A 26,847-nucleotide genomic window follows, 5' to 3' on the forward strand; every position below is an offset into this window, starting at 1 on the left:
GAGGTAGGCTGTATCCACAGCCTTACCCTCATCCACAGCCTTGGTGACTACCTCAAAGAAGTCAACCAGGTTTATCAGACAGGATCTCCCCTTGAGAAAGCCAAACTGTGTGGGGTCAAGAGTTTGGAGATTGCCTATATCTTTGTTAAGTAGGTCCTTGATGATGCGCTCCATAGCTTTGCATACCAGACTCGTCAGGCTAATGGGGTGATACTTCCCAGGGTCTGTAGTTGCTCCCCCTTTATGGAGAGGAATGACTGAAGCAGTGCGCCATTCATTAGGGACAAAATCTGAGGTAAGGCTGTGAAAAAGCTGAATAGCCTGTCTTGGTATTCAAACTGTGCACCTACTGCATGCAAAGCCAGAACTCTAATCACTGAGCTATCTCACCAGCAGTTGTTCCCCAGCCCTTTAGCCTGGGGTCAGACAATTTCAGACAGATGGGTGTTGAAGATGGTTCCGGAAGTTTTCAGTTGGCAATGGGTAGACTCTTGTCGTTTTAGAGGAATTCCTTCACATTCACCAAACCAGACAGACCTGTTTCCATCAGTGCTACAGCACATGTTGGAAGTAGCAGGTCATAGAAACAGTACCTGCAAATCGCATGAGCAAATGTTTTTATTCCAGGATGTTTTTATTACAAAAGAAGGAGACCTGTGTTAGATCTTTCTTTTCCCAACCTCTGTGTGAAAGTTCCAAAATTCAAGATGTTCACCCTTCAGTCAGTGATTACACTGCTTCCAGACCATTGTCTTATGGTAACACTGAATCTCTAAGATGCTTACCATTACATAGCCATTGCTCACAGTTTCAGGAAAGTTATAATGTTTGCTGTACCAGGCTCCTATTTTCAGTACTCTGTATTACTCTTTGGGCTCTCCACTGCACCTCAGGTGTGCACAAATTGTCTGACCCCAGTGGTAGCTCACTGCAGATTGCAGGGTATCTACATTTTTCCTTATTTAGCTGACCTGCTTATTTCTGCAGAGTCTTCTCCCAGATATTTGGAGTCTAACAAAAGTGTTCAACCTCTTGGCACATGTAGGATTTCACTTGAACCTACAAAAGTCTTGTCTTATACATTCTCAGAAAATTGTCTTTTGGGGGGTGTCTGATAGTTACAGCAAAAGTGAAGCAAAAGGCCCTCCATCCAAAAGAAATGGTAATTGTTTTGAGTTTTTCCTCAAACAGCTTTAGGCTCCTGCAATAGAATTTCTTAGGATTCTAGGCCTCATGGCATTCGTAATCCTCATGATACCACTTGCCAGATTACACATGTCAAAGAACCAGTGGCACTAAAAACGTCTTGGACCCACCACCTATTCCCCTTGAACTTTCAGACTCCTGTGCTGGAGTTTGTAAGGCAAGAATTGCAGTGGTGGCGGGATTAAATGGCTCTCAGTCCAGGACTCCCTTTTTCTCTTCCAGCTACAGTTCAGTCTTTCCAAAAATAATCTTCAAGTTATGCTTGGGGTGCAGTTTCCATGGGAGTAAAGGTGCAAACTCTGTGGGACTCTTCAGACAGACCAAAGCACATAGATATCAAGGAAATGCTGGCAACGATTCTTGCTTTGAAATCACTGTACTATTTATGGGTTCTATGTCCTTTACAAGTGGTTACAGACAACACAACAGTGATGTGGTATTTCAACAAACAAGGGGGTGCATGGTCATACCTTCTTTCCCAGTTGGCAATGATGGCTTGGGAACTGGCTCTTCAGCATTCTCTGACTCTTCAGACCTTCTACTTTCTGTCAACGCAAAACATTATGGCAGACAGACTCAGATCCTAGACAGACCCTCACTAGTGGAAACTCAATGCAGGTGTGTTCCAGGACTTGATCCATATGGTGGAGGCACCTCAAGTAGATCTGTTTGTTTCATTACAAAAGAAACAACTATAAAAATTCTGTTTGAGACATCCTTGCAGCTAAGAATGGAGAACAGATGCTCTGTCATTCCTGCTCGGGAATGTACCTGTGTATTTTCACCCTTTCAAATGATTTCCAACTTCTAAATATTCAGAAATAATTACCAAAAATCATTGTGGTGACTCCCTTTTGGTCCAGGAAAAATTGGTTCTCTCTTCTAATGGACTTGACCAAGGACAATTACCACAACCTTCTTCACAGACTGGATCTACTCACACAGCACAAGGAGAGTTTGATACACCCCAACATCAATCAACTATAACTGATGGCCTAGATGATTCAATTTTGTTACCTTTTAGACACCTTTTTCATGAGGATGTGCAGTGTTACTAAATGAGACAAGAAAACTTGTTACTAGGAAGTCTTATGTTGGTAAATGTAAGAGGCTTTCTTGTTGGTGCATTGCCAATCACAGGGATCCTGAAAGGGAAGTAGCACCTGTGGGTCTCAAGTATCTGTGTGAGTTGCTTAAAGATGACATGTCATATATATTTCCATCAGGGTGCATATTGCAACCATTTCAGCTTGTCTGCTTATGGATCTCCCACTTCCTTCTGTGCTTGTGGTATAAGTTTCTGACAGGAGAGTTACATGAGACCTCCTCAAAAGCAAATTTCTCCTCCTTGGGATCTCAGTTTTGTTCTAGAAAAACTGACCTTAACTCTCTTTGAACAGCTCTCTCAGGCTGACTTGCATTTCTTTACTTGAAAAACTGTTTTACTTGTTGTTCTGACATCTGCAAGGTGAGTATCTGAGTTGCAAACTCATAGCTGGGTAAACCTTTTCTGATTTTCCAAAAGGAAAGGATCACATTATGTACTAATCCTTCAATCATGCCTAAAGTTGTTTCTGAATTTACCTTGAATCAAGCCATCGATCTCCCAGTTTTCTTCCCAGAGCCAAAAATAAAATGAGGGAGAACGGATTCTACATACAATGGTTGTGTACAGGCAGCTCAGGTAGTATCTTGACAGAACCAAGTCCTTTAGGAAGGCTAAACAGCTGCCTGGTTCCTATGCTGGGACTAAGAAAGACACAAACCCACCCCCTGATGCTGCCTCAGTGTTGGCCCTCCCAGTCAATTCTCATGTTGGTGAAGGGGAACAAATGGGCTGATTGACTGGGAGGGAGCTGAGGACTGGTAGGCAATGGGCTGAAAGTGTAAAGAAAAAACAAATTCCTGTAGCTGGTAAGGACCCCATGATGCAGCTATTCTTTCCATTACTCACTGGATCGATGCAGGCACTGTTTAGCTGATAACATAATCCCCCCACTCTAAAACCTAGGTAAGATCATTTTATATCTTTCTCCAGGGATCTTGGCTACTAGTGTAAGTGACATTAGTGTGAGTGCTGTTTTGGCAGAAAAATATGCCTGAAATGTTATTTGCATGAGGTTGTGTTAATAATGCCTTCTGTGATAACAGAATCTCCCACACTGTCCGTGCATGGGGCTATGCCTCTGTGACAACAGAGTCTCCCACACTGTCCATGCATGGGGCTGTGCCTCCCTTGTAACAGAGTCTCCCACACTGTCCATGCATGGGGCTGTGTCTCTCTTGTAACAGAGTCTCCCACACTGTCCATGCATGGGGCTATGCCTCTATTATAACAGAGTCTCTCACACTGTCCATGCATGGAGCTATGCCTCTAATATAACAGAGTCACCTAGACTGTCCATGCATGAGGATATGCCTCTGTTATAACAGAGTCTCCCACACCCTCCATGCATGGGGCTGTGGCTCTGTGATAACAGTCTCCCACACTATCCATGCATGGGGCTATGCCTCTATTATAACAGAGTCTCCCACACTGTCCATGCATGGGGCTATGCCTCTGGTATAACAGAGTCCCCTACACTGTCCATGCATGGGGATATGCCTCTGTTATAACAGAGTCTCCCACTCCCTCCATGCATGGGGCTGTGCCTCTGTTATAACAGAGTCTAACACACTATCCATGCATGGGTCTGTGGCTCTGTGATAACAGTCTCCCACACTGTCCATGCATAGGGCTATGCCTCTGTATGCTGTTAATATAATCATCTCTAAGGTCACTGCAGGTTTGGAGAAGATTATTTCCCTGATGTAGAGTATCCTACTGCCTCTCCCTTGCATTCTTGATTTCTTTTGACCCCACTACCTGTTTAGGAAAACTCTTCCAATAATTCATCTACATTTTCTGTAAATAATAATGTTTAATTCCATGAGTCATCCAGTTTGTATCCTTAAACTGTGTGTTCTTGTACATTTATATTCTGAGTCAATGGATTTGACTGAGGTACTTGAAAGTTTCTGTCCTGTCTCTGATTGCCATTCTTTCTTCCTCAGTACTGTACACTTAATATTCTTTTATATGATAGACATATTTTTCATATGTTAGTGGTACAGACGTTTTACTCTCTCAAAATACACTATTGCTTTTGTCATGCAAAAAATGATCACCTGCTGCCATAAAGATTGTGCCATTTTTGCCAGGCATACTGAAACCAGCCAAAATAGTGGTGCAGCATTTAATCTGCTGTTATTGCAGGTAAAATTTGGCCCTTTGGTTTTACCATGGCACCCGTGCCCGTGTTCACCTTTGAGAAATCCACATCATCAGTTTATTTGTTTTACTTATTTGTTAAGCAGGAAAACGCACTAGGTACAAGTGCTTTTTTCATGGATGATCCAGAAATTTTCTCAAGGTTAAGGGACATGTTCAGAGTGACAAGAAACTGATTAAATTTGGGATTATAGTATGAAACTCCTGAACACCTGATAGCTTTAGATTTAACATTCTGAGCTAAATTGGAACACTTTCTTGTATGCTTTCAGCAGGCAATGCAGCCATTTGTTTCTTTTTCATTTACACATTTTTTGTTGTTTAATTTCTATTAAATGTGAAATTTGCAGGTTATAGTGCTCAGGCACAGTGCAAAAACTACTTGTTACTCAATCAGTGCATAAATAATATGTACATACACATAATGTGCTAGGTACAGAAAGCAATAGCTGGCTGAAGGCTTTACAGACAAAATTCAGCTGTAAATGTATGCTGGAAACAAGGGTCGCACAGAGTGATTCATGCTTTCTACCTTTATTCAAGGTACTCTTACAACAATTTAATGCATTTATTACTTTATATTCTGTTTTACTTTTGGTCTATCTGCTTGCATGTATATTAGAATCCAGAAATTGTTATGTTTAGTAAGTTTCTCTTGTGATCACCTCATCACTGTCATTTCAGAAAGTGCTATTTTAAGGCATTAGATGTTAAATAGTCTTAGCTCATTTTGATTGGTATTTTATATGTTATGCACTAGGGTCTTATTTTACCCTCATAATATTCAGGTTTGCAGTATCCAAAGGAAAATGAATTTGTGAAAGGTTTAAAAAACCTGGAGGAGACCCGTGATGTGACAAAAGTCCCTCTTATCCCTTCAACACCTGAAGAAATGGAAGAAATGTTGAAACTTTGCTCTTATGTCCGATTTAAAGTACCACAACAGGTAAGAAATTAATATGGATCATGAAATTCAATGACTAGAAATCCAGCCATAGTTCTGGCATGGGGTTACATGTTACAATTGTTAAGACATATAGCATATTCAGTGAAATCTGGCTGAAACATAGGTTAGCATATCAGAAATGTTTATCTTTGAAAAACACACAGCTAGCTTTTAAAATAAAATCATTGGAGTAATTTTCTGCCTTCAGTCAGTCAGACATTCCAAGAAGTACCGTTTCCAGAGGTCATCATTTCTTAAAGCTTATTTGCCATCATTAATAAAACGCACAGTACCTCCTATTGTACAAAACAAAATTATTCTCAGCAAACAAACTTTTAGCCATTCTTTGATCGCAGGAAGGAAGTCAACATGTTTCCTGTTAAAGTTTGATTGTTAGTCTTTGCATGGAATGTGTTACCACAAGGTTCACATTGATAGCAGGTCTCTTGTGTGCTAGATTAGGTACTTTTTCTTAACAATTAACTGAAGATGGTTTTGGCAGCAAGGCAATTAAAAAAAGTCTGACTGAAATATGTTCATATTTTGGTAAGCTGTTTAACAGATTTATATGTTGCATTCCTACATAACATAAAACGCAATGTTAAATAGGTGCATTAGGAGATATGCAACAACATGAATATATACAAGAGGAACTTCTCTTTAAGTCTAAACTAATCCAGTTTCATATGTTGGTCACAAGAGATGATGACAAGAGGAGCCAGGCAGAATTATTGTACCTGGACTTCATGTAAGGTATTTTATGCTATGCACAAAAATATGGTGGAAAAATTAAAACATATATGTGTTGAACCCAAACTGGCATTGTAGGTAAGGTATTGGCACACTAAAAGGAAGTAGATGGCAATAATTAAGAGGAAATTGTTCACCAAGAAATCAGTGACTTCTGGGTTGCCACATGGATTGATGATGGGACCAGTTCTGGGTATCATGTATTTATTTATTTATTTTTATTTATTTTACATTTGTTGACCGGGCTAGTCTAACTGGAATTAGATCCATTTTCAGTAGAGGCCCGGGGAGAAAAGCTCCAACACAGTTAATATTATACAGTAAAAAAAAAATAAGTTCAGAGTAGTAAAAATAGCTCTAAGCAGTTACAGCCATATACAGACACACTATATGACTGTAATAATTGTCAGAAATTCAAAGAATTATAATGATAATTAAAAGGGTCTAAACAGGTTACAGAGATACAGATTAGGTACAGTTGTCATTACAAGCATACCTAGCTCATGCTGAGGTGATATGGAATGCAATAGAAATAAAAATAAATTAGTAGTTTTCAAGTGGAAACAGGATAACAAAGAGTATATACTGTTGATAAATTATACAAATGTATCATATGATACAGTGAGATGAAGATATATAGGAAGCAGCAAGAGTATGTAAGTAGGTGGAATATACTCTTGTTACGAGCAGAGAAGACATTTAGTCAAGGTTAGTACAAGGACAAAGCCAGTGAGAACTGAGAAATTGTTTTATTTTTAGTTTAAAGAGCCTAGTGGAGGTCAGAGATAGGAGTTCAGAGGGAAGTCTGTTCCAGTGTTTGCCTACGGAGTTAGAAAACAAAGAATCTCCAGCTGTGTTGTTGGATTTGTTGATAGTAATAAGTGGCTTATTAGAGGAGCGTAGGTTCTTAAGATTGTTGTAGGGGGTAATGAGGGTAGTCAGTATAGGTGTATAGGTGGGGTAGTACAAGCTCTTATGGATAATAGTGAGTTGTTGAGATAGTATCTGGTTATGAAACTCTAGCCATCCTAGTTGTTTTAGGTTGTTGCAGTGATGTGTTTTGAAAGGAGATCCTGTGGCAAATCTAGCAATGGAGTGATAGGCAGTAGCAAGTTTGTTTAGGTTGTTTTTTGAGAGATTGGTGTATATAGGTGAGGCATAGAGTAAGGTAGTGATTAAATGAGTTCTAGCTATAGCAATTTTGGTTGAAGGAGTAAGGAAGGGTTTGATTCTGTAAAGGGATCCCAGTTTATTATTTACTGTTTTTATAGTGATGTTAGTATGAGTGTCAAAGTTTAGATTATTATCTATGGTTATTCCAAGAAGTTTGGTGGTTATGTCAGGAGATATGAGAGTCCCATTGTTGGATGTAAGAGTAAAGTGAAGAGGGGCAGACCTACGAGTAGGAGTAAAAAGTAGGAGTTTGTTTTTTTTAGGGTTAAGTAGAAGGCAATGGTTTAAAAACCATTGTTCCACTGTATTAAATGCATTTTGTGTAAGGGAATGTAGCTTGGTAGCGGTATTAGCTGAGCAAATAATAGTGGAGTCATCTGCATATTGGATGCAGGTAGCATCTGGTATTGCTAGGTGGAGGTCATTAATGAAAATGGAAAATAACAATGGGCCTAAAATGGAGCCCTGGGGGACACCAAGGGAAATAGGGAGGTGAGAAGATAGGTTACCTTCCCATAGTACTGCTTGTTGTCTATTTTCTAAGTAGGATTTGAACCATTGTAAAGTTAGATTATCAAGAGAAAGAGATTTAAGTATTTCAATAAGGAGCTGGTGATTAACCATATCAAAAGCCTTAGATAAATCAATGAAGACAGAAGAGGAAAGGGTTTTGTTATTACGGTTAGAATTTATACAGTCTGTGAAGGAGAGAAAGGCTGTGGTAGTGCTGTGGTTAGGTCTAAATCCATGTTGACAGTTGGCAAGTAAGTTATTATCAATTAGATGGGTGAGTACTTGCTTATGGACATATTTTTCCATTATTTTTGCCAGAGGAGAGAGTAAGGCTATTGGTCTATAGTTTGAGATGTCAATGGAGTTACCACCTTTATGTAGGGGGATGATGTGTGAGATTTTCCAGATAGATGGGATATTTCCTTCGGTTATAGTTCTGTTTATGAGTATGGAAATTGGGAGGGCTATTGCTTTGGCACCTTTTTGCAGGTATTCAGCAGGTAGATGGTCAGCAGAGGGGGTAGTAGGTTTCAGTTTTTCTAGAAGAGAGCAAATGAAGGATGTAGGAACAGTTCTTAGCTGAAATAATGGAATAGTGTAAGTTGAAGAGGTGGTTAGATTCGGGGAAGTTGGAGATAGTTGCTTAGCTAGTGTTTGAATGGTATCTGTAAAGAAAGAATTAAAGGCATTGGCAGTATGTGTTGGGTTATCTTGGTTAGAGCCTTGTGGTATAGGTGTAATAGTTTGGCCTGGGTGTAGGAGTTTGTTGATGCTGGACCAAAATTTTTGTGGATTTCTTTGGTTAGTTTGTTGTAGTTGGATATAAAAGTTTTTTTTGTCTAGCAGGATAGCTTTTTCAGTGGTATTTCTAAGTTGTCTAAAGGTTTGGTGGACTGTTGAATTCCTGGAAGTGCGCCATTTTGCCCAAGATTTGTTTCTGAGGAGAATATTCTGTCTAGTTGCTTTGGTGAGCCATGGGGCAGGTTTAGTGTCACTTCTAATAGAGCGTACAGGGGCATGTTGGTCAAGGATGGATAAGAATGTGGAATTAAAGTAGTCAACTGTGTTATCTAGGGGGAGTGTTTTTAGTGGTGACCAATCACAGTGTTTAAGTTCTAGCTGGAAAAGTTCAGGGTTGAAGAATTTTTTAGTCCGGATTGTACGATATGTAGTAGGGTTAGGTATGTTAATTTTGTGTCTGATGATATAAGTGAGTAAGTGATCACTTAGGTCATCATGCTTAGACACTGAAATAATAATCACCACCCAACCATGGTTGATGCAGGTCTTCCTTGTGATGGCTTTCTTAAGAATTACATAATGTTTTTGCAGTGGGGATTTGCTTTTGGTATATTGTGAATGTATGTTTCAGTAGGTCATGCATAGACACAGGGAATAGCATAATTATATTATGGAGTATGGTATCAAAAGATTATCCCTAGCAGCTTTTCTTTTTCCTTTACTTAACTGTAAAAGGCTCTGCTATATCTTATGGTCCTGAGTGCAGGTCAGATTGTTTCCTGAAATGTATTTTAACAAACAATGCAGCTGATGTCTTAAAAGCAACAAGTTCAAATAAATTTGACTGCTAAACAGATATTTTGTGTTGGCAGTTGCAGTTTACCTCCACTAAAACAACTGTATTTGGCTAATTAAATATGTTCATTTCAGGGCTATTTTGAAGCAGTGCTTATATAACAAAGAATAAGGTCAACCTGTCTGTTAATGGCATGGAGAACGAGATGTTTGCAGATGACACAGAGAATGGAGCAGTACTTAATTGCACTGTTGCTATCTTTAAAAGTGGCCTAGTCCAGCTTCCATATCTTGTAAATGCATTTAGTTATTTTATTTTGTTTGAGGAAAAGGGTTGTGTACAGCAAGGTCAACATTTTAATGTTTAACATTTTTGAGTTGAAGCATGTGAAATTCAGAGATAACATGCATAGTCTACAGAGCAGCTTAAGTCGCTTTGTGTAGTATGTAAAGCTGTCCCAGTTCGTAGTCACCTTGCTACTCAGTAACACAGCTGTGCAATACTGGGCAGTACGAGTTCAGAGCTGCATGTTTATGTGGTAGTGTGATGGCTTAGGCCCATGCTAATGATTTACATCACTATTCCGTTGCACTGTTGTGGTGGTTTGAGTTGTATATTATGTCAATTCATAAACATTGATGCTAGGAATTTCCTTACACAGCAGCACACATGATATGTAAGTGTATGAAGGATTTTAGTTACATTCACCAACTCATTTCAGTAGGAGAGAATCTGTGCACTGCTTAAACTGCCAAATCAGGAAATTTTGTGTGTGCATGTGTGCGGTTATACATGTTCTGTGAATGTAAATGAATGAGTGGTTATTGTGACCTCTGCCTGACATGAACTATGGCTGGTATGAATGTTGAGATTGTGGATGCAGTATGTACAGGCACTGAATATGTGTATGTCTGTCTGTGTGTATTTGTGGGTGGGTGTGTGTATGTGTGTGTTAACATGACTGTTTGTGCAGCATGTACGACTGAGCATTTGTATGTGGACTCTACTATTGGACAGGGGAGGCTAAGTAAAGTAGCAATATACTCTGTAGCTGCTGTGTTCTACTCAGCCTCTCCTTGATTTTAGCAGCTGAAGTAAGTATAGCATGAAAGGTCTGTTTGTGTGTTTGTGTCACTGTCTGCTGTTCTCTGTATGTGTGTATGGGCATTATGTATGCCTGTGTTTGTGGTATGATACCTACTTTCCCTACTTACTTGTACAAGTTGGTAGGATGCTCAACTCGGCAAATTGTGTGTTACTTAGATGTATTGTAACACAGAATGTAGATGAATGTAAGTAGCTTAATAGCAAAGCAGAACAACTTGCATGTCTGTTCAGCATGAGTTGCACTGTTCTACTGCTGTCTGTGAATTTCATCAGCTAATTCTAGTTAAGTAATTATTGATCTTAAACCTTTGTTGTTCAGATTTTAAGCAAATACTGAAACTACATGTAATGGTATATTTTAAATTGAACATTAATATGTGACTCCTGGGATCAGCATAAGTGTGTATCATCATGCCGTTGAATGGTGGAATCAAGAAGTGTACTAAGAAACATACTCCTTGGATGGACAGAACAGGGAAAGGAAATATGTTTTATTTATTTTATTTTGCCTTTGTTTACTGGGCTCGTCCAATTGGGTTAGTCAAAAAACCCTTTTCAGTGGAGGCCCAAAGAGAAAAGCCCCCAACATATTATAAACATTTTAAACAGATATTGTGTAATATACATGGAGAGATTAAGTAATGTACATTAACAATCACACACAGTTTAACTAGATTACATTCATATGAAAATAAAGGCAACTATTACAGTGTAAAAGATCCATCCATAACCCCCTTTTTCTCATTTTTGCACATGGGTCAGGGTGTCCCTTCAACAGTGGCAGTCACTGCACTGGCACTCACAACTGATTGGTATTATGTTAAACTGTATTTGTAGCCCTGCTACTTTCATTTCCCCTTCATGTTCATTACACCCCTTCTAAACTCCTGTTTGTTTTTCTGTTTCTCACCTTATAGTGCACCCTGTTTTGTCCTGCATGCAAGCTGCTGCCTATGCTCTTCTCCCTGAAATAAAAGGATTTCATAGTACAGTTTTTCATACCCTAAAACCGAGAAATAAATCTGCCCACTCCAATATATTTATTTCAGCATAGACAAAGTGTTTAGTACGTAACAGCTGTAAAATTTATTTGTACTGCCCTTTGTTGTTTGGAAGTGGCTTCATCTGCCTCTGTATCTTAGGACTCCCTTGGAAGCATGGCAGCAAGGAATCAGTACCTCCTCCCCAATCTAAAACCCACTGCCTTCCTTCATTATTTCACAGACAACTTTATCTCACTCTCTGGTCTCTGGGGACTATTCCCACATAGTTATATCTTCATATTAACCTCTTATTTATAGTTTGCATGTAGAAGGAAAAAGAGGAAGGAGTACATAATAAAAAGGATTACAGAGAATAATCCTTACCTCTCTGATTGATTGTTTCTGGCTCAACCCGCTCCGTTTACTCTCACTTTGCTCGGGCTCACTCCTCTCCGGCTCACTCTGCTCCCCTACCCTACCCCCATTCCCACACACCCCCTCTATCATTACATTTATACATTTTGCTAACCACACCCTCTACCCAATTGCCCCCACCCACCTCACCACACCTACCTACCTCTACTCTACAATTCCTTACAGTTCCAACAGCTCACATTCTCCTCCCACTGCTGTCTCCTTTACCACACTCAACCTTTATCTCTCCCACCCTATTTCTGTAACCCACCCAACCATGCTCTCTTACCAAATGTGTCTTTACTACTCCATACTATCAAGCCTTCTCTTCCTAGCCTATAATTCTACCAACCTTCTCAATTATAACATCCAATACTATAGTTCCCCTACTCTATCAACCACCCCACACCCCAAACAATGTGTCTACTCAAATGATCCCACAACTCTACTCCTTTATCTACTCCCTTCTCTACCATCCTATTCACATAAAATCCACTTTCCCAACTGCCCCCACTTTCAGATATCACTTCATAAAAAACAAACTAGTGCACACACTACTACACTCCTTAACTCATGTAAAGCTGCTTGCAGACATACATCCTAATCCTGGCCCTAGCTATAGCACAAAGAAACCACTAAGACAACTCCCCAACCCCACCCTAAATACCTCAAGCTTCAGCACCCCTACCACTAACAAACTTACCCCCCACCGGTCATTTCCAAATCTGACTTACTTATCACCAACTTTAATCTAAGACGTCTAGTTAATAAGATCACAGAATTCCATGCTACCTTAACAACCTACTCTCCTGACATAGCCATTATTACTGAAACTTGGCTAAAACTTCACATCAAGGACCCTGAAATTACTCTCCAAAACTACAACATAATAAGGCAAGACAGACTTAACAAAAGAGATGGTGGCGTAGCTATAATGTTCAAAGACTCTCTTAAAATAGAGAAAGTAAATATGACCCCACCAGACATCCCTAACGCTGAACTACTTATTTCACGCCTGCATATTAACTCACAGAAAACCATGATTATCATAGCTGTCTACCTACCCCTATGTAAGAACCTTCCCAACATTGAGCATCTCCTTTCCTGGTCCTCCACCACTTTCAGTCAAGAAACTATCATCCTGGGTGATTTTAATCTAGACTGGCTTACCTGCACTTCCAACTGCCCTACTAACTTTATCAATCTATACAACTACACCCAAATCATAAACTGTCCCAGTCTTACTGACAAACACTCACAAAAAGAATCACTACTTGATTGGATATTGACCAATAAACCCAATCTGAATGACCAAGGTGGCTGCCTACCAATCAGCCTTAGTGATCACTCCCCCACCTGTTTACTAAAAAAAGAATTAAAACCGAACCTATCTCACCCATCAAATACATCCGCTGTAAAAAACATTTCTCCCCTGATACTTTCAATCTACTGCTACAGCAGTGTGATCAGTCACCCCTAAGAACCCTCAACCTGGACCTTGCAGTTGAATATTTTAATAGCAAATTCCTTGAACTCCTAAATAGTCTGGCCCCATAAGAAAAGTACGTATCAAATCTAAACTATTACCTTGGCTCTCCCATGCCACTAAACTGCTCATCAAACAAAAAGACAAAGCTAAAGCCCTACACCAGTCCACAAAAACTAAAATGATTGAACCAAGTACCAGCAGCTAAGGAACAAAACAAAAAAAATCCATAAAAAAAATGACAAAAAACAATACTTCCATACCTGTCAAGCAAGGCACCTTCACAACCCTCGCAAATTCTGGCAAACTATTAACTACCTCCTTAACCCAGGTAAAACCTCCATCCCCACCCCCACCACATCCAATACCTCCGAATCCATAGAACCCCAATTCAACTCCCACTTTATTAACTCTATCACCTCCCTCTTAGATAACCACCAAAACCTACCTCTCTCAATACCCCCTCAACCTCTGACACCTCTACCTCTTTCTCACCTGTCCAAACCTTCTATATAAAAAAGCTCCTCAGCAAACTTAAGCCAAGCTGCCTAGATGCAGACCAACTCCCCAACAAATTCTTAAACATTGCTGCCCCATCTATTGCCTATCCTGTATCTCTTCTTATCACTCATTCTATCTCAGAACAATATTTACCTCACCTCTGGAAAATAGCACATATCATCCCCTTCCACAAGGGTGGCCCCTCCAGGGAAATCACAAACTATCGACCCATTGCCATCCTCCCTTCCTTGGCTAAAATCCTAGAGAAATGCATTCACCAACAACTTCAAAATCACCTTATCAATAACAACCTACTATCCCACACCCAGCGTGGTTTCAGGCCCAAGCACAGTACTAATACAGCCTTAATATCATTTACTGACACCATTCATCACCTCATGAACAGTAGTCTCCTAGTCTCAGCCATCTTCCTTGACATGTCAAAGGCATTTGACTCTATGTACCACCAGCTTCTCCTAAACATACTTGCTACCTACCATTTCAGTTCATCCACTCTTACATGGTTTAAAAGCTACCTATCTGACCGTAATCAGGCCACCAAATGGGAGAAAAACCTCTCTCCTCTGCTACCAATGTCCACAGGTGTACCCCGGGGATCCATAGTCAGCCCCCTCCTCTTAATCCTATTCACCAATAATATAAACTCAGCAACCCAACTTGCAACAGTCATACAATACGCAGATGATACATCTCTTATCTGCTCTACCCCAACCCTCCAAGAACTACAAGATAAGACACAAAAAGCATTTCAGGAAATAGAAACCTACCTCTCCAACCTCAGTCTCATTCTAAACCTCAAAAAGACCAAACTGATATTTTTCACAAACAAACCAACCAGTAACCACTCTTCATCCATCACAATTCATTCCACCAATGGAACCGCAATTGAACCCACAAACCATGCCAAACTCTTAGGTGTTACCATAGATGACAGGCTGAAATCTGATATTCACATTTCCCTGTCAATTAAAAATGCCCATGTTGAACTTGGAACTCTCTACCATGCTAAACCTTTCTTTACAAACCAAGCCAGACTAGCCACTGCTAGATCCCAACTTCTATCCACCTTACTGTACTGTTCACACATATTCACAAACCTCCACAAAACCAACCATAACAACCTATTATCCTGCTATAATAAAATTCCAAAATTTGCCGGCAGTCATCCCCATAAAGCTCATCACTGCTCTGCTCTCCAACAGCTGAATTGGCGCGAGCTTCCCAACCTGTTAACACTGAACCATCTCACCTTTGCACACAACATCATTTACAACCCCAACCAATGCCCTTCACTGTCCTCCCATGTTAAACCACATGTCAATACTAGGCCCCTTAGATCTTCTGACAGAATGATGCTAACAACCCAGTAGCACAACTACCATGGTGTCTATCTCTACTCTAATAAAATAGCTAAGGCCTGGAATGTTCTCCCCTAACACATTCAAAACACTCCCAACTACTCTGCCTTTAAAACCAAAACCAGAGAACATCTCAAATGTAGGTGGTTGTGCTGCAGCTGCTCTCCTGGATAATAAACCCCTCCCAATCAACTTTTTCTCATCCCCTCTCATAGCAGCTTTATCCTACTTGCTCCAGCCCATTCTAGAATGCTAGCTTTGCAGTTTTCATTGACATTTTAAGTGGGCTACAACCTATGACACTATTGCCCCCTCTCTCAAACAATTGTACTTTTGTTTTTCAGTATCAACAATGCTAGCAACATCTTAATATTTATCTGTCTGCTCAACTGGAATATTCATGTATTAGTCTTGTATTAAGTGTATTATTGTTAATGTTTAATTTTATGATTTCATTGATGTTTATATTGTCTATCTGTACAATAACTGTGTGTGTGGACCTTTTTTTCCCTGGGTCTCCACTGAAAAAAGGCTCCATGGCCCAGTCGGACACTACCTGGTTAACAAATGTAAAATATATAAATAAATAAATTTAGAGTCATACAGTGTCAAAGATACTTATCCATTAGTAGTTAAACATTGAGGATTTGAAGAAGTCTATTAGTGGATTTGTTAAATTGATAATAGGTCATGGGGTCTATATTAGAACATCAAAATGTCAGGTCTTCGAATGTTCTAATATCAACACCTAGTAACCGAAAGCTGAAAATAGCGAAATTTTAGATCTGTTGTCCGTTATTGTCGCTTCGCTATTTTCAGCTCTGCGGTGGAAAGTTACAGTCGGGTTCAGGTAAGTGTGCGATTGTGTGGACGTGAGTGTTAGGGTGGGATAGGTGAGTTAGGGTAGGGCGCGGGTCAGGTAAGTGTGCGAATGTTTGGACATGAGGGTTAGGGTGGGATAGGTGAGTTAGGGTTAGGGCGCGGGTGAGGTGTGTGTGCGACAGTGACGGACCTTAGGGTTAGGGTTTGGTTTAAGGTAAGTGGGTAGATAGTGGTGTATGTACAGTTTAGTGTAGGTTTAGATGTAAGATTTTAGGTGTATGTGTGTGGATTGCTGTGTGTTTGGTGTGTTTGTATTGTGTGTATGTGTTTTGGAACAGCAAATTTTTTCCCTATGAAAAAATTCGATGTTCTAAATTTTCGGTCTTACCAGTTTTCGGTTACTAGGTGTCGATATTAGAACATTCGAAGACCTGAAACTTCGATGTTCTAATATAGATCCAAGATCATGTGTGTAGTGCTTAGAAATTCAAAGAAATGAAAGTGAAAGAAGGAACTAGAAAGGGAGAAAATGTTAATATTGTAGTTAAGAGGTGGGATATAAAGCAGGTTCGGAGACATATATGACTATCATATGGTCTATATTAGAAGTATAGAGGTGAGGGGTGAGCAATACCAAAAACCTATCTATATGTCTTGGAGATGCTAGTAAAACTATTCATATATTGGTAAAGACTGTTTGTGGGGTATAGGATTCTGAATGAAGAGAAATGGTTTGATAATATGGCAAGCTGAAGATAACGGTGGCATTTATCACGGAGATATACAGGATCAGATACATTAATTTAATAGGTGAAGTTTTTAGTTGTGTTTTAAATTATTTTGCATTTTGAATGGATTCAGTGATAGTGGGATGTGGTTCCACAATTTAGGTACACTATTTGAATATAGAGAGTCACCTGCAGTATTGGATGATTTCTTATGGCAATTAGTGATTTTTCTGTAGAATGGAAAATTCTATTGGGAGAGTAGTATTGTATTAAGTTGTTAAGGGTTGGGCAATGTTTTGGCTTACAGAAAAGACAATGGCATTGTAGCTAGCTGAGAGCTAAGTGATGTGGTAGTTCTTCAGCAGTAGCTGTCAGACATCTACAGGGGTGCATGGATGCAGTCAATTGCCATTCGTTTTTATTTAATTTTTGTTATAATGGGTTACTTGCCTAATCAGAAAAGGACATTGTTTAGCCACTGCTCTGACTAGACAAAAAAAGAAAAACTCTATAGACATTCAAAATTCAGTAAGTATAGACAATTACAGAATAATTTTAACATCAAATTTAGTAGTTTCATTACAGATCAAAATAACATGATAGCAGAGTACAAAAGGCTGTGAGAGAAATGTAAGCAAGGTACTACATAATTGAGAAAAATACCAAAGGCTGTAGGATGAACAACAGAATAGTAAAATAAAGAATAGAACAGAGCACAGTTATGAAATATCTTCTGGATAAATTTCAATAAAGGTTATTTATAGTAGTACTGATATATTAGCTTAAAGTATCAAGACAAAATAATCAGGTAAAGGCAGCTGAAAGTGTTTGAATGGAATTGCAGAAACTGCATATGGACTTTGAAAGTGGATCACATAAAGCTGATTATGTGGGTAAAGTATGTAACCCCACCCACACGGGTGCACATTAATACATGGCATACACTTTGTCCCAGTGCTCCCCGCTGGGTGTATGTAGTAGTAGTACTTAGATATGTCACTAATCTGGAAATTTTATGTTAAAATAATAATTTTAGATATGAAGCATGTGAAAGCATTGCTGGGGGGAGATGGTACAGAGTGATAGAGCCATGTGCATGTCTGTCCCCAGCCCCTGCTGTCTCACAGACCCAAAGAAGCACCTAAACATGTGTGAGATATAACTGCGGCTGCATATTACAGTGAACCACTCTGTTAGAAGTAGGAGATAAAATCTTATATAATGTTTAATTTGGCATTCTCCTTCATATATAACACAACTAGCTGTTTGCCAAGGAACAGGCCCTTAATGCCAAAGTACATAGTCTCCTTAGTTACCCTAATCAGTGTCGGGAATCAAGTATGCAACTGCGTCTCACACAACCTAACACAAAGAAAGCAGATGCCCCTTGGTACGGCCAGGGAACATGTTCACAGTAAATTAAGTTATGCTTTCAGCCACAGAGATCAGAACTGGCTGTTAGCTGTGCAGCAGGTACTTAGTGACTCATCCCCAAATCTCCTTCAAGTGCAACGCAACTGGCCCTTGATCACTGGCCAGGAGTGGATAGAGAGAACACAACTGGCTACTGTTCACTGTCAGGGTGGAGGTATACAGTTTCTTATTCTATATCCACTCCAGAGAGATGACTCCTGCCACAGATCACAAGTAGTAGAGACGGATAAACTACCTCTGAACCACCAGTCTGGCCATTTGCTGAAGCTATAAATCAAAAACAAGAGCAGTACATTGGTCCTGTAGGTAATTCTGTGGCGAGAAGGTTTACTGCAATTACTGAATTCCATCTACAAGACAAATTTAGGCTGCCAAAAAGAAAAAAAGAATAATACAGTCAAAGAAAATAATGAAGTGGAGGTGATGTTTTACTTCCTTGTTAGCAGACCTGGCATTTTTTACCTAGGTGTCCAGTGGCACATATGGTGAAACATCCAATCATGCTCTCCAAACCATAGTTCAGTGAATATTTATAGTGCATATGCACATATCACAAGGAAATATGTCTCTACCGTACAAAAACACATTGCTAAATCTATCAGTTCTCCAGTCTGCGTCAGCTTTGTTATCTAACTGCAATTTAGCAGAATGGAATACAGTCTAATTTCTGTGTAAACCATCTAAATGTGAGAGCAAAACTAAGATATTATATGAAGGAACAACAAAGTATCCGATATTGTCTTTTCTCCGAGTCAGTGTATGGGGTATCAGATCCGACCTTGGTGCTTTCTAACAGAGTCTTGGATCTAAGAGCCCTGATTCCTCCATGACCCACAATTCCCTTCTCCTTGTTTTCCACCTGTTCATCCAGACTTGTTTTCTGAAAGCCCTTCTGGCGATCATAATAAATGAAAACAAAATTTATTAAATTTTTTGCTCCTCCCTTTATATTATAGTATTTGGCTTAGTAGAATTAGTTGTAGGGTTAGGTTAGTACTTAAGTAGCTTTTTTTTTTTTTTTTTGCAGGTGAAAGATTTTTCTAAAGTGCTTATGGAAATTTCCATAAGTATCAGTGTTTTTTCTTAATAGTCATTAGTTGTAGAGTGTTGACCTGCTTGTATAGCTATTTTTTCCTCTAGATTTGGATATATATATTTATATATATATATATATATATATATATCTATATCTATATATCTATATATATATATATATATATATATATATGTGTGTGTGTGTGTGTGTGTGTGTATGTGTGTGTATACAGAGATATATAATATAAAATAGGCTAGTCTTGCAGTTATTTAGTGTTAGATACTCTTTTGTGTGGATTCTTCTTTATAATGTCTGAGAAACCATCAGGTTTTAAAAAGTTTTCAGCCTGTGGACACAAAATCCATCCTCAAGACCCCCACTCACTTTGTGTGCATTATTTGGGTTTTGTAGATCAATATGTGCATATGTACCTTTAAGAAGCTATCCAAGGGCTTCCACAAGTGCATAAATACTGAGCACATGCGAGCCTGACTGCCATTTTTAGTTAGCTGTTGAGATGTGAACATGCATGTATGTATGTATGTTAGGTCTGTCTGTCTGTTACCTAGTTCGTTCATATTTAATAATGCTGCTGTCCATCCTGATGTATTTCTGTATTATTAAAACATCTAATTGAAACCCCAAGCCTTCTTTTTATATGTGTTAGAGACAAATGAAAGGCATGGTGTCAGAAGAGGCATATCTAAAAGGGCATGGAACCAGAACCGGCATATCCAAAGGGCATAAAGTTAGAAGCGGCTTGGCTAAAACGACTAGAGGCATTTGCTTAGATGCTGGAGCAATATAGAGGAGCGGATCATCCCTAAAATGTGCAAACTTTGCAAAACAGGTCAGAAACGAATTTCAGGTATTAAAACTTGCTCAGCAATATTTCTTCTTCATAAATATGAAACAAGGCATACAGAACGTTCTAAATGATATTTGCATAAACCTATATGTACGATATTGATAAAAATATTCAAATTACTATGGAAAATGTTTGAAATAAAGTCCGAATTGCATAAAAGGAATAAAATAAAGGGAAACGACTACATTTTTGCAAAGCATGTATTTTCGTATTAAGCAAAGATATTTGAATTTATCAGAAGTGTATAAAGCATTTGCATGTTTGTGCAGTGTTTCATTAAAGCTATTTCACAAAAGTATAGGGCATTACAGGGTATATTGCACAAAATAAAGCCATTGCAGAGCATAGTATTTCAGACTTTATTGTGCATTTGAATGCTGTTACAAGCTCATAGAACAGTTTGTTCGTACATAATTACAAGGGCCATATTTTCAGTATGTTTGTGTATACTTTGTGGGCATGGCAGATGGATTTCGAAAACACAGTGCACTTTTGTTTGACAGTAATATTGCTGAGAACTGGAGAGTGATCACGATTACAACATTTTCATACAGGCTGCATTTCCTGATAAAGATGAGCATACAAAGGCATTTATTCTTCTTAATTTAGCTGGGTCAGAAGCCATAGAAAGGGAATGCTCATTTGTTTATTGCATCTGCTATCTATGCTGAAGAGGGGGAAAACCATCATATTCTTGTACCGGCTGAGTCAAGGGAGGACCCAGAGTGCTTAAAACGTAAATTTAGAGAAATGTGTAACCCCCAGACAAATATTACAAGGGAAAGGCACTTATTTTATACAGGAGATCAAAAGTCTGGTGAAACTTTTGCAGCATATATAAAGGACCTGAGAAATAAGGCTAAAACATGCAGATTTGGTGACTTAGGGGATGAGTTGATAAAAGACAGACTTGTGTGTGGTATAAAAGATGATGCTGTGAGAAAGATTTTGCTTCATAACAGTGATTTAACTTTGAATAAGGCCATTGAGATTTGTCAGATATGTGAGCTCAAAGAAAAGCACACAAATATGCTTACAAATGAGAATAGCTCTAGAAGGCACTGTGGTAAAGCTCATGCTGATAGTATGCAGCACGTGGTTAAAAGAAACATGCCCAAGGACATGGCAGCAACTGTAGTCCCTGCAACACTCACTGGTAAACCCCAGAACTTTCTAGCAAATTCTAGAGTTTGTACAGTCTCAGTGAAGCACAAGAGTGAGTCAGCAAACTCAATGCATGTGCCGCAACCTAGTTTCATTGCCAGCTGTCTTAATTGTGGTGGAAGCCATAAATCTAAAAAGGAAAAATGTTTAGCTTTTGGTCAGCAATGCCACAAATGTAATAAATGGAATCATTTCAAAAGATTTTGTAAATCAAAAGGCCCACATTCTTTTACCAAAAGGGAACATTTTAGAAACAAGTTGATCAGTTAGGCAGTGGCAGCCCCACTCTTTATGTTGATGGTGTGTTAGTGCTGCATGAAACGGTCAGTGCAGTAGATTTAAGGGCAAAGAATGAAGTGTTTTGTACTGTCCGGATAAATGGCAAACTCAAAGAGCTCAAAGTTGACACAGGTTCCAAGTGCAATGTTATTTCTGCAGAAACATTTGCTAGTGTCTGTAAAGCTGAAAGGCTTGATTTGGCAAGGTGTGCAAAGCTTGTTGCATATGGAGGTGAAAAAATTCATACTGATGGCTCTGTAGTGCTTTCATGCTGCTCTGCTGGAAGAAGCTATGACTTACTATTCTATGTGGTCAAGAGGCACGTTCAGTCATTATTAGGGCTCAGAGACCATTTGAAAAGAGGACTGCTTTCATTTAGCAAGGAAGTCCACCATCTTCTCTCTTTCGGCTGTTCCCGTTAGGGCTTGCCACAGCAGATCATCTGTTTCCATTTCTTCCTGTCCTCTGCATCTTGCTGTGTCACACCAACCACCTGCATGTCTTCTCTCACCACATACATAAACCTTGTCTTAGGCCTTCTTCTTTTCCTGTTACCTGGCAGCTCCATCCTTAGCATCCTTTTCCCAATATATCCAGCGTCAAGGAAGTCCACCATGTTAGCTTAAAAGACTACTACTCCAATTTTGCCCAGCACATTTTTCCTACTTATGCTGATATTTTCAAAAACAAATTAGGCAAACTTCAAGTTATGTACTCCATGACGTTAGACCTAGAGGGCGGTCCAGTTATCAGGCAAGCACAGAAAGTACTAATAGCCATGCAGGACAGAGTCAAAGCCAAGTTATTCAAAATGGTGCGACAAGGTATAATTTGTCCAGTGGAAACTCCAACTGAATGGGTATCTTCCATGGTGGTAGCTCATAAGAAAAGCTCAGATGACATCCGAATATGTATTGACCCACAAGAGTTGAATAAAGCGCTAAAAAGACCTCATCATCCAATGCACACAGTCAAAGACGTCATAGCCTTGATTCCAAATGCCACTATTTTTTCTGTCTTGGATGCAAAGAGCTCGTTTTGGCAAATTCAGTTTGACAAGAAATCCTCATTGCTCACTACTTTCAGTATTCCATTTGGCAGGTACAGATTTTTGAGAATGCCGTTTGGGATAAATTCTGCAAGTGAAGTCTTTCAGCACGCAGTGGATCAATTTTGGGGGGGGGTATCCTTGTGCTATTATAGTAGACGACATACTAGTAGGAAGTAATGGTGAAGGAGAACATGACAGAAACCTCAGAAATGTTCTAGAAAGGGCACGTGAAGTGAATCTTAAGCTCAATCCACGCAAATGCAAATTCAGGCTACAAAAAGTTACTTATGTTGGTCACTTATTTACGAGTACAAGCTTATGACCAGACCCTTCAAAGCAAACAGGCATTCTCAAGATGTCACCTCCAGACATTGTTGAAGCCCTGCAACTTTTTCATGGCATGGTCAACGGGGTCTATATTGCAAAGTCAAAACTTCAAAAGAGAGAACACTCTTACATTGACACGGAAGTACCAAAACCACAGAATATCAAACAGCCAGAACAGTGATTTTTTTTTCCCCCCTGGGAAAAAAAAAATCGCTGGGCCAAAAAAAAAAAAAAAAATTGGCAGACAAAACCCCTACTTATATATACCATCTCAGAGATTTCACCACAGTGGAGGAAACGGCAAAGTCCCGACAATGGCCCAGTACTGTTCTGGCCATTTGACATTCTGTCAGTTCGGTTTTTCCATGTCGATGTAAGAACGTTCGCTCTTTTGAAGTTTCAAAGTTAAAATATAGACCCTGGTCAACTACCTAGGCAAGTTCATTCTAGACTTGTGCCATCTTTCAGCACCACTCAGAGATCTAACATGTAAAAATGTATCCTGGTCTTGGTTAGAGCAACACCAAAGAGCATTTGATGTCCTGAAGCAGAGAATTGCTAGTCCACCAACTGTCAGATACTATGATGTTCACAAACCAGTTACACTTTCCTGTGATGCTTCAAAATTTGTCAGGGTGCAGTCTTTCTACAAGAGAATCAACCTGTTGCCTATGTATTGAGAACTCTTACCCAAACTGAGATGCAGTATGCCCAGATCAAGAAAGACATTTTGGCAGTTGTGTTTGCATGTTCAAAGTTCCTTGATTATGTTTATGGTAGACCTATCCAGATCGAAACAGACCACCAACCATTATTCACTAGCTTGTGAAAGCCAATGCATTCAACTCCAGCCAGAATGCAATGTATGATGCTGAGATTGCAAAAGTAGAATTTCAGTCTTGTCTACAAGGAAGGCAAACTTCTTTATCTTACTGATACATTTTCCAGAGATACCATAGAACAGCATGAGAATGAGAGTCTTGATTTTGAAGTCATGGAAGTGAGAAATTTTTCTTCCACATGTCTTGATAAGCCGAGAGATCACACCGCTGCAGATCCAGTTTTATAAAGGCTCAGCCACTCTATCAAACAAGGATGGCCGTCACAGCAACCTTATTTTCCATACAGAGATGAGATTTTGTCTGACAATGGTATCATAATGAAAGGTCCAAAAGTAATTGTTCCACAGTCCTTGCAACCAGAGTACATTACTATATTGCATCATGGTCACCCAGGAACCAAATATACCAAAAGAAGGGTTAGATGACTAGTATTCTGGCCTTCTATGTCACAAGACATTGAGAGACCACTTTCATCTTGTTCAGTGTGTAATAGTACAAAGCCACATCAACAAAAAGAACCACTTCAGCTGAACCAGATTCTGGAACTACCTTGGTCGATAGTAGCCACAGACAAGAGATGAGTGAAAGCCAATCTGTTGAAGAAATACCTATCCCAGAAGTCCTACTACGATAAGACCAGCAGACCGCTCAATCCTTTACAAGAAGTAAAAGTGGTAAGCATGTAAATGTCCAAAGGTTATGATCGGATTTGTGTTGTGAAGAATATTGATCCAGAGCCGAGAATGTACATTGTGGAATCAGAAGGAGCAATCTTAAGGCGGAATCGGAAGCATTTGAGACCGGTGTCCGAGCCTATAGCACAGAGAAAGACTCTTTATCTCACAGTGAGTTGTCCGGTGTTCCAATTACAGAGGAAGTTCCAGAGGACATTCCCATCCCTGTGAAAAATCCAGAAATTCCTAATACGAGTTGTTCACCGCAGACTGTCCTGTTGCTAAATTTAATACCAACTGTTATGCTATGAGATTTGGTCGAATCTCTAAACCCAGTAACAGATATGAAGTGACTTGGACATGAACATTGTGTTTTGTTTCTGATGTATGTAGCAATGCATGCCTAACTTTGATACTGTTTTATATAAAGGGTAATCTTTTTAAGAGGGAGAATGTAGATCAGTATATGCATATGTACCTTTAAGAAGCTGTCCAAGGGCTTGCACAAGTGTATAAATACTGAGCACTGCGAACCTGACTGCCATTTTGTAGTTAGCTGTTGAGATGTGAACATGTATGTATGTAAGGTCTGTCTGTTAACTAGTTTATTCGTATTTAATGATGCTTCTATCCATCCTGATGTGTTTCTATGTATTAAAACATCTAAACGAAACCCCAAGCCTTCTTCTTATATGTGTTAGAGACAAACGTGTGACAGGTTTTGTGTGTATTATTTGGGTGCTTCTCATATTCAAGCTAATTGTGATATATGTGCTGCCTTTGGATCCAGAGCCCGCCAAAGAAGGAGGGAAAAATTAGTACTTAAAGGCTTGCTTCCTTCTCAGACAGGGTCTTCTACAATGTTGTCTGAAGCTAGACAACCCTCTACATTTCTCAATTCAGAAAGGAGAAAGAGAAGGACAGACATAAAGAAAAACACTGAGAGAAATCAGTTGAGAAAAGGACTGATGAAAAGAGACTAGAAGAGAGAAAGGCAGAGAAATCTAGCAAAGGTCTCTGGATCTGACCATTCTACCAGGTCTAGCACCTAAAGCTTTGTGACAGTTGGAGCCCTCTGCAACTTAGATCCTCACTCCCTTGCCTACAGGTACTCTTTCCCCAGAACTGGTAAGTCCTAGGTTACATTCTCCAGTACTACAACACAAGCTACCCTTGAGATCTGCATCTGTAGCTTTTTTGTCTAGGTCTGGACTTTCCACCAGAAGCCTCACTGAGATGGACTTTGAATGGATGATGAGAAAATTCTTGACACAGATTCAGCTCCCAGCACTGTCCCCTAGAGGAGGGGTGAGAATGGACCCTTCGACCCCATCCCACTTCGCTTTGATATAGGCTTCCTCCTCGGAGCCATCCTCTTCAGGTCTGAGCACTACCAGTGTACCTCTATCTGCTCAGATAGCCCTAGAGACTTCAGCTTTGACTTCTTATTTAACACATTTATTTATTTATTTGTTTGTCTTTGTTGAAGAGGAAAAGTCCAAATGGGCAAAACCCATTTTCAGAGGAAGCCTGGAGAGAAATGCTGTACATTTAAGCTGCACATGATGTACATTTATAATTACAGGGTAAAAACATCTGTACATAAACTTATTTACATAATTTTAAGTATTTTTAAATATTTCTTACGTGAATGTAGCATTATAACATGCAAAAAAAAAAAACAAGAGAGAAATTAACATAAATTCGCATTATGCAGTAACAATTTATTTATAGTTTGATAGCTGCAGGGAAAAGATCATACTGGGGTGTTTTTGAGTTTAGTAATAAAGTAGAAAGTAGCTTAAAAAAGTGATGAGATATGAAAGGAGAACTTCATGGAAATGAGCAGGAAGAGAAACGGACAGAGGAGGAATTGTAGTTAGTGATGGGGTGTGAGAGAATAAGGAAAAGTAAGAGTTTAGGAAATAAGTGCAGTATGGGGAGCGATAAGGTACAAAAAGATTGGGAAGCAAAGTGCCTGTAGGTAATCTGAGGAAAGCTAACCTGTTGAGCAGGAAGAACAGAGACATCTTTGGCATAGTTTCTATTTAAGTAAATTTTTGAAACTATTTAAGTTTTCTAATCCACCATAAACCATAAGTAGTAACCAGATGAAGTGTATTATCCAGTTTGTAGTGCTGTTGATATTGCAAGAGGTCAGCTCTATTCTGAGTGTCAGCAAAGCACTTGGGTAGAACTTGGTTTATAACCATGACTTTTGAAATAGGTTATTAAATCCTAGGCTGCTTATGCTGCTGCACATCTACGTGTGTGTGTGTGTGTGTGTGTGTGTGTGTGTGTGTGTGTGTGTGTGTGTGTGTGTGTGTGTGTGTGTGCGCATGTGTGTGGGTGTCTC

At 39.3% G+C, this 26,847-nt stretch overlaps 1 protein-coding gene across 1 annotated transcript in view; it reads left to right on the forward strand.

The window, feature by feature from the left end:
- ABHD6 (abhydrolase domain containing 6, acylglycerol lipase) overlaps positions 1–26,847 on the forward strand; it is a 510,377-nt gene that overhangs the window by 230,374 nt on the left and 253,156 nt on the right. The window contains exon 5 of the mRNA XM_044078793.1: positions 5,266–5,423. Coding sequence (XP_043934728.1) covers positions 5,266–5,423 — 158 coding nt within the window. The remainder of the gene's footprint in view (positions 1–5,265; positions 5,424–26,847) is intronic.

This window comes from Protopterus annectens, chromosome 7.part1 (genome assembly GCF_019279795.1).
Source record: "Protopterus annectens isolate FY-2018-M chromosome 7.part1, PAN1.0, whole genome shotgun sequence".
In the NCBI taxonomy this organism is placed as follows: Eukaryota; Metazoa; Chordata; order Ceratodontiformes; family Protopteridae; genus Protopterus; species Protopterus annectens.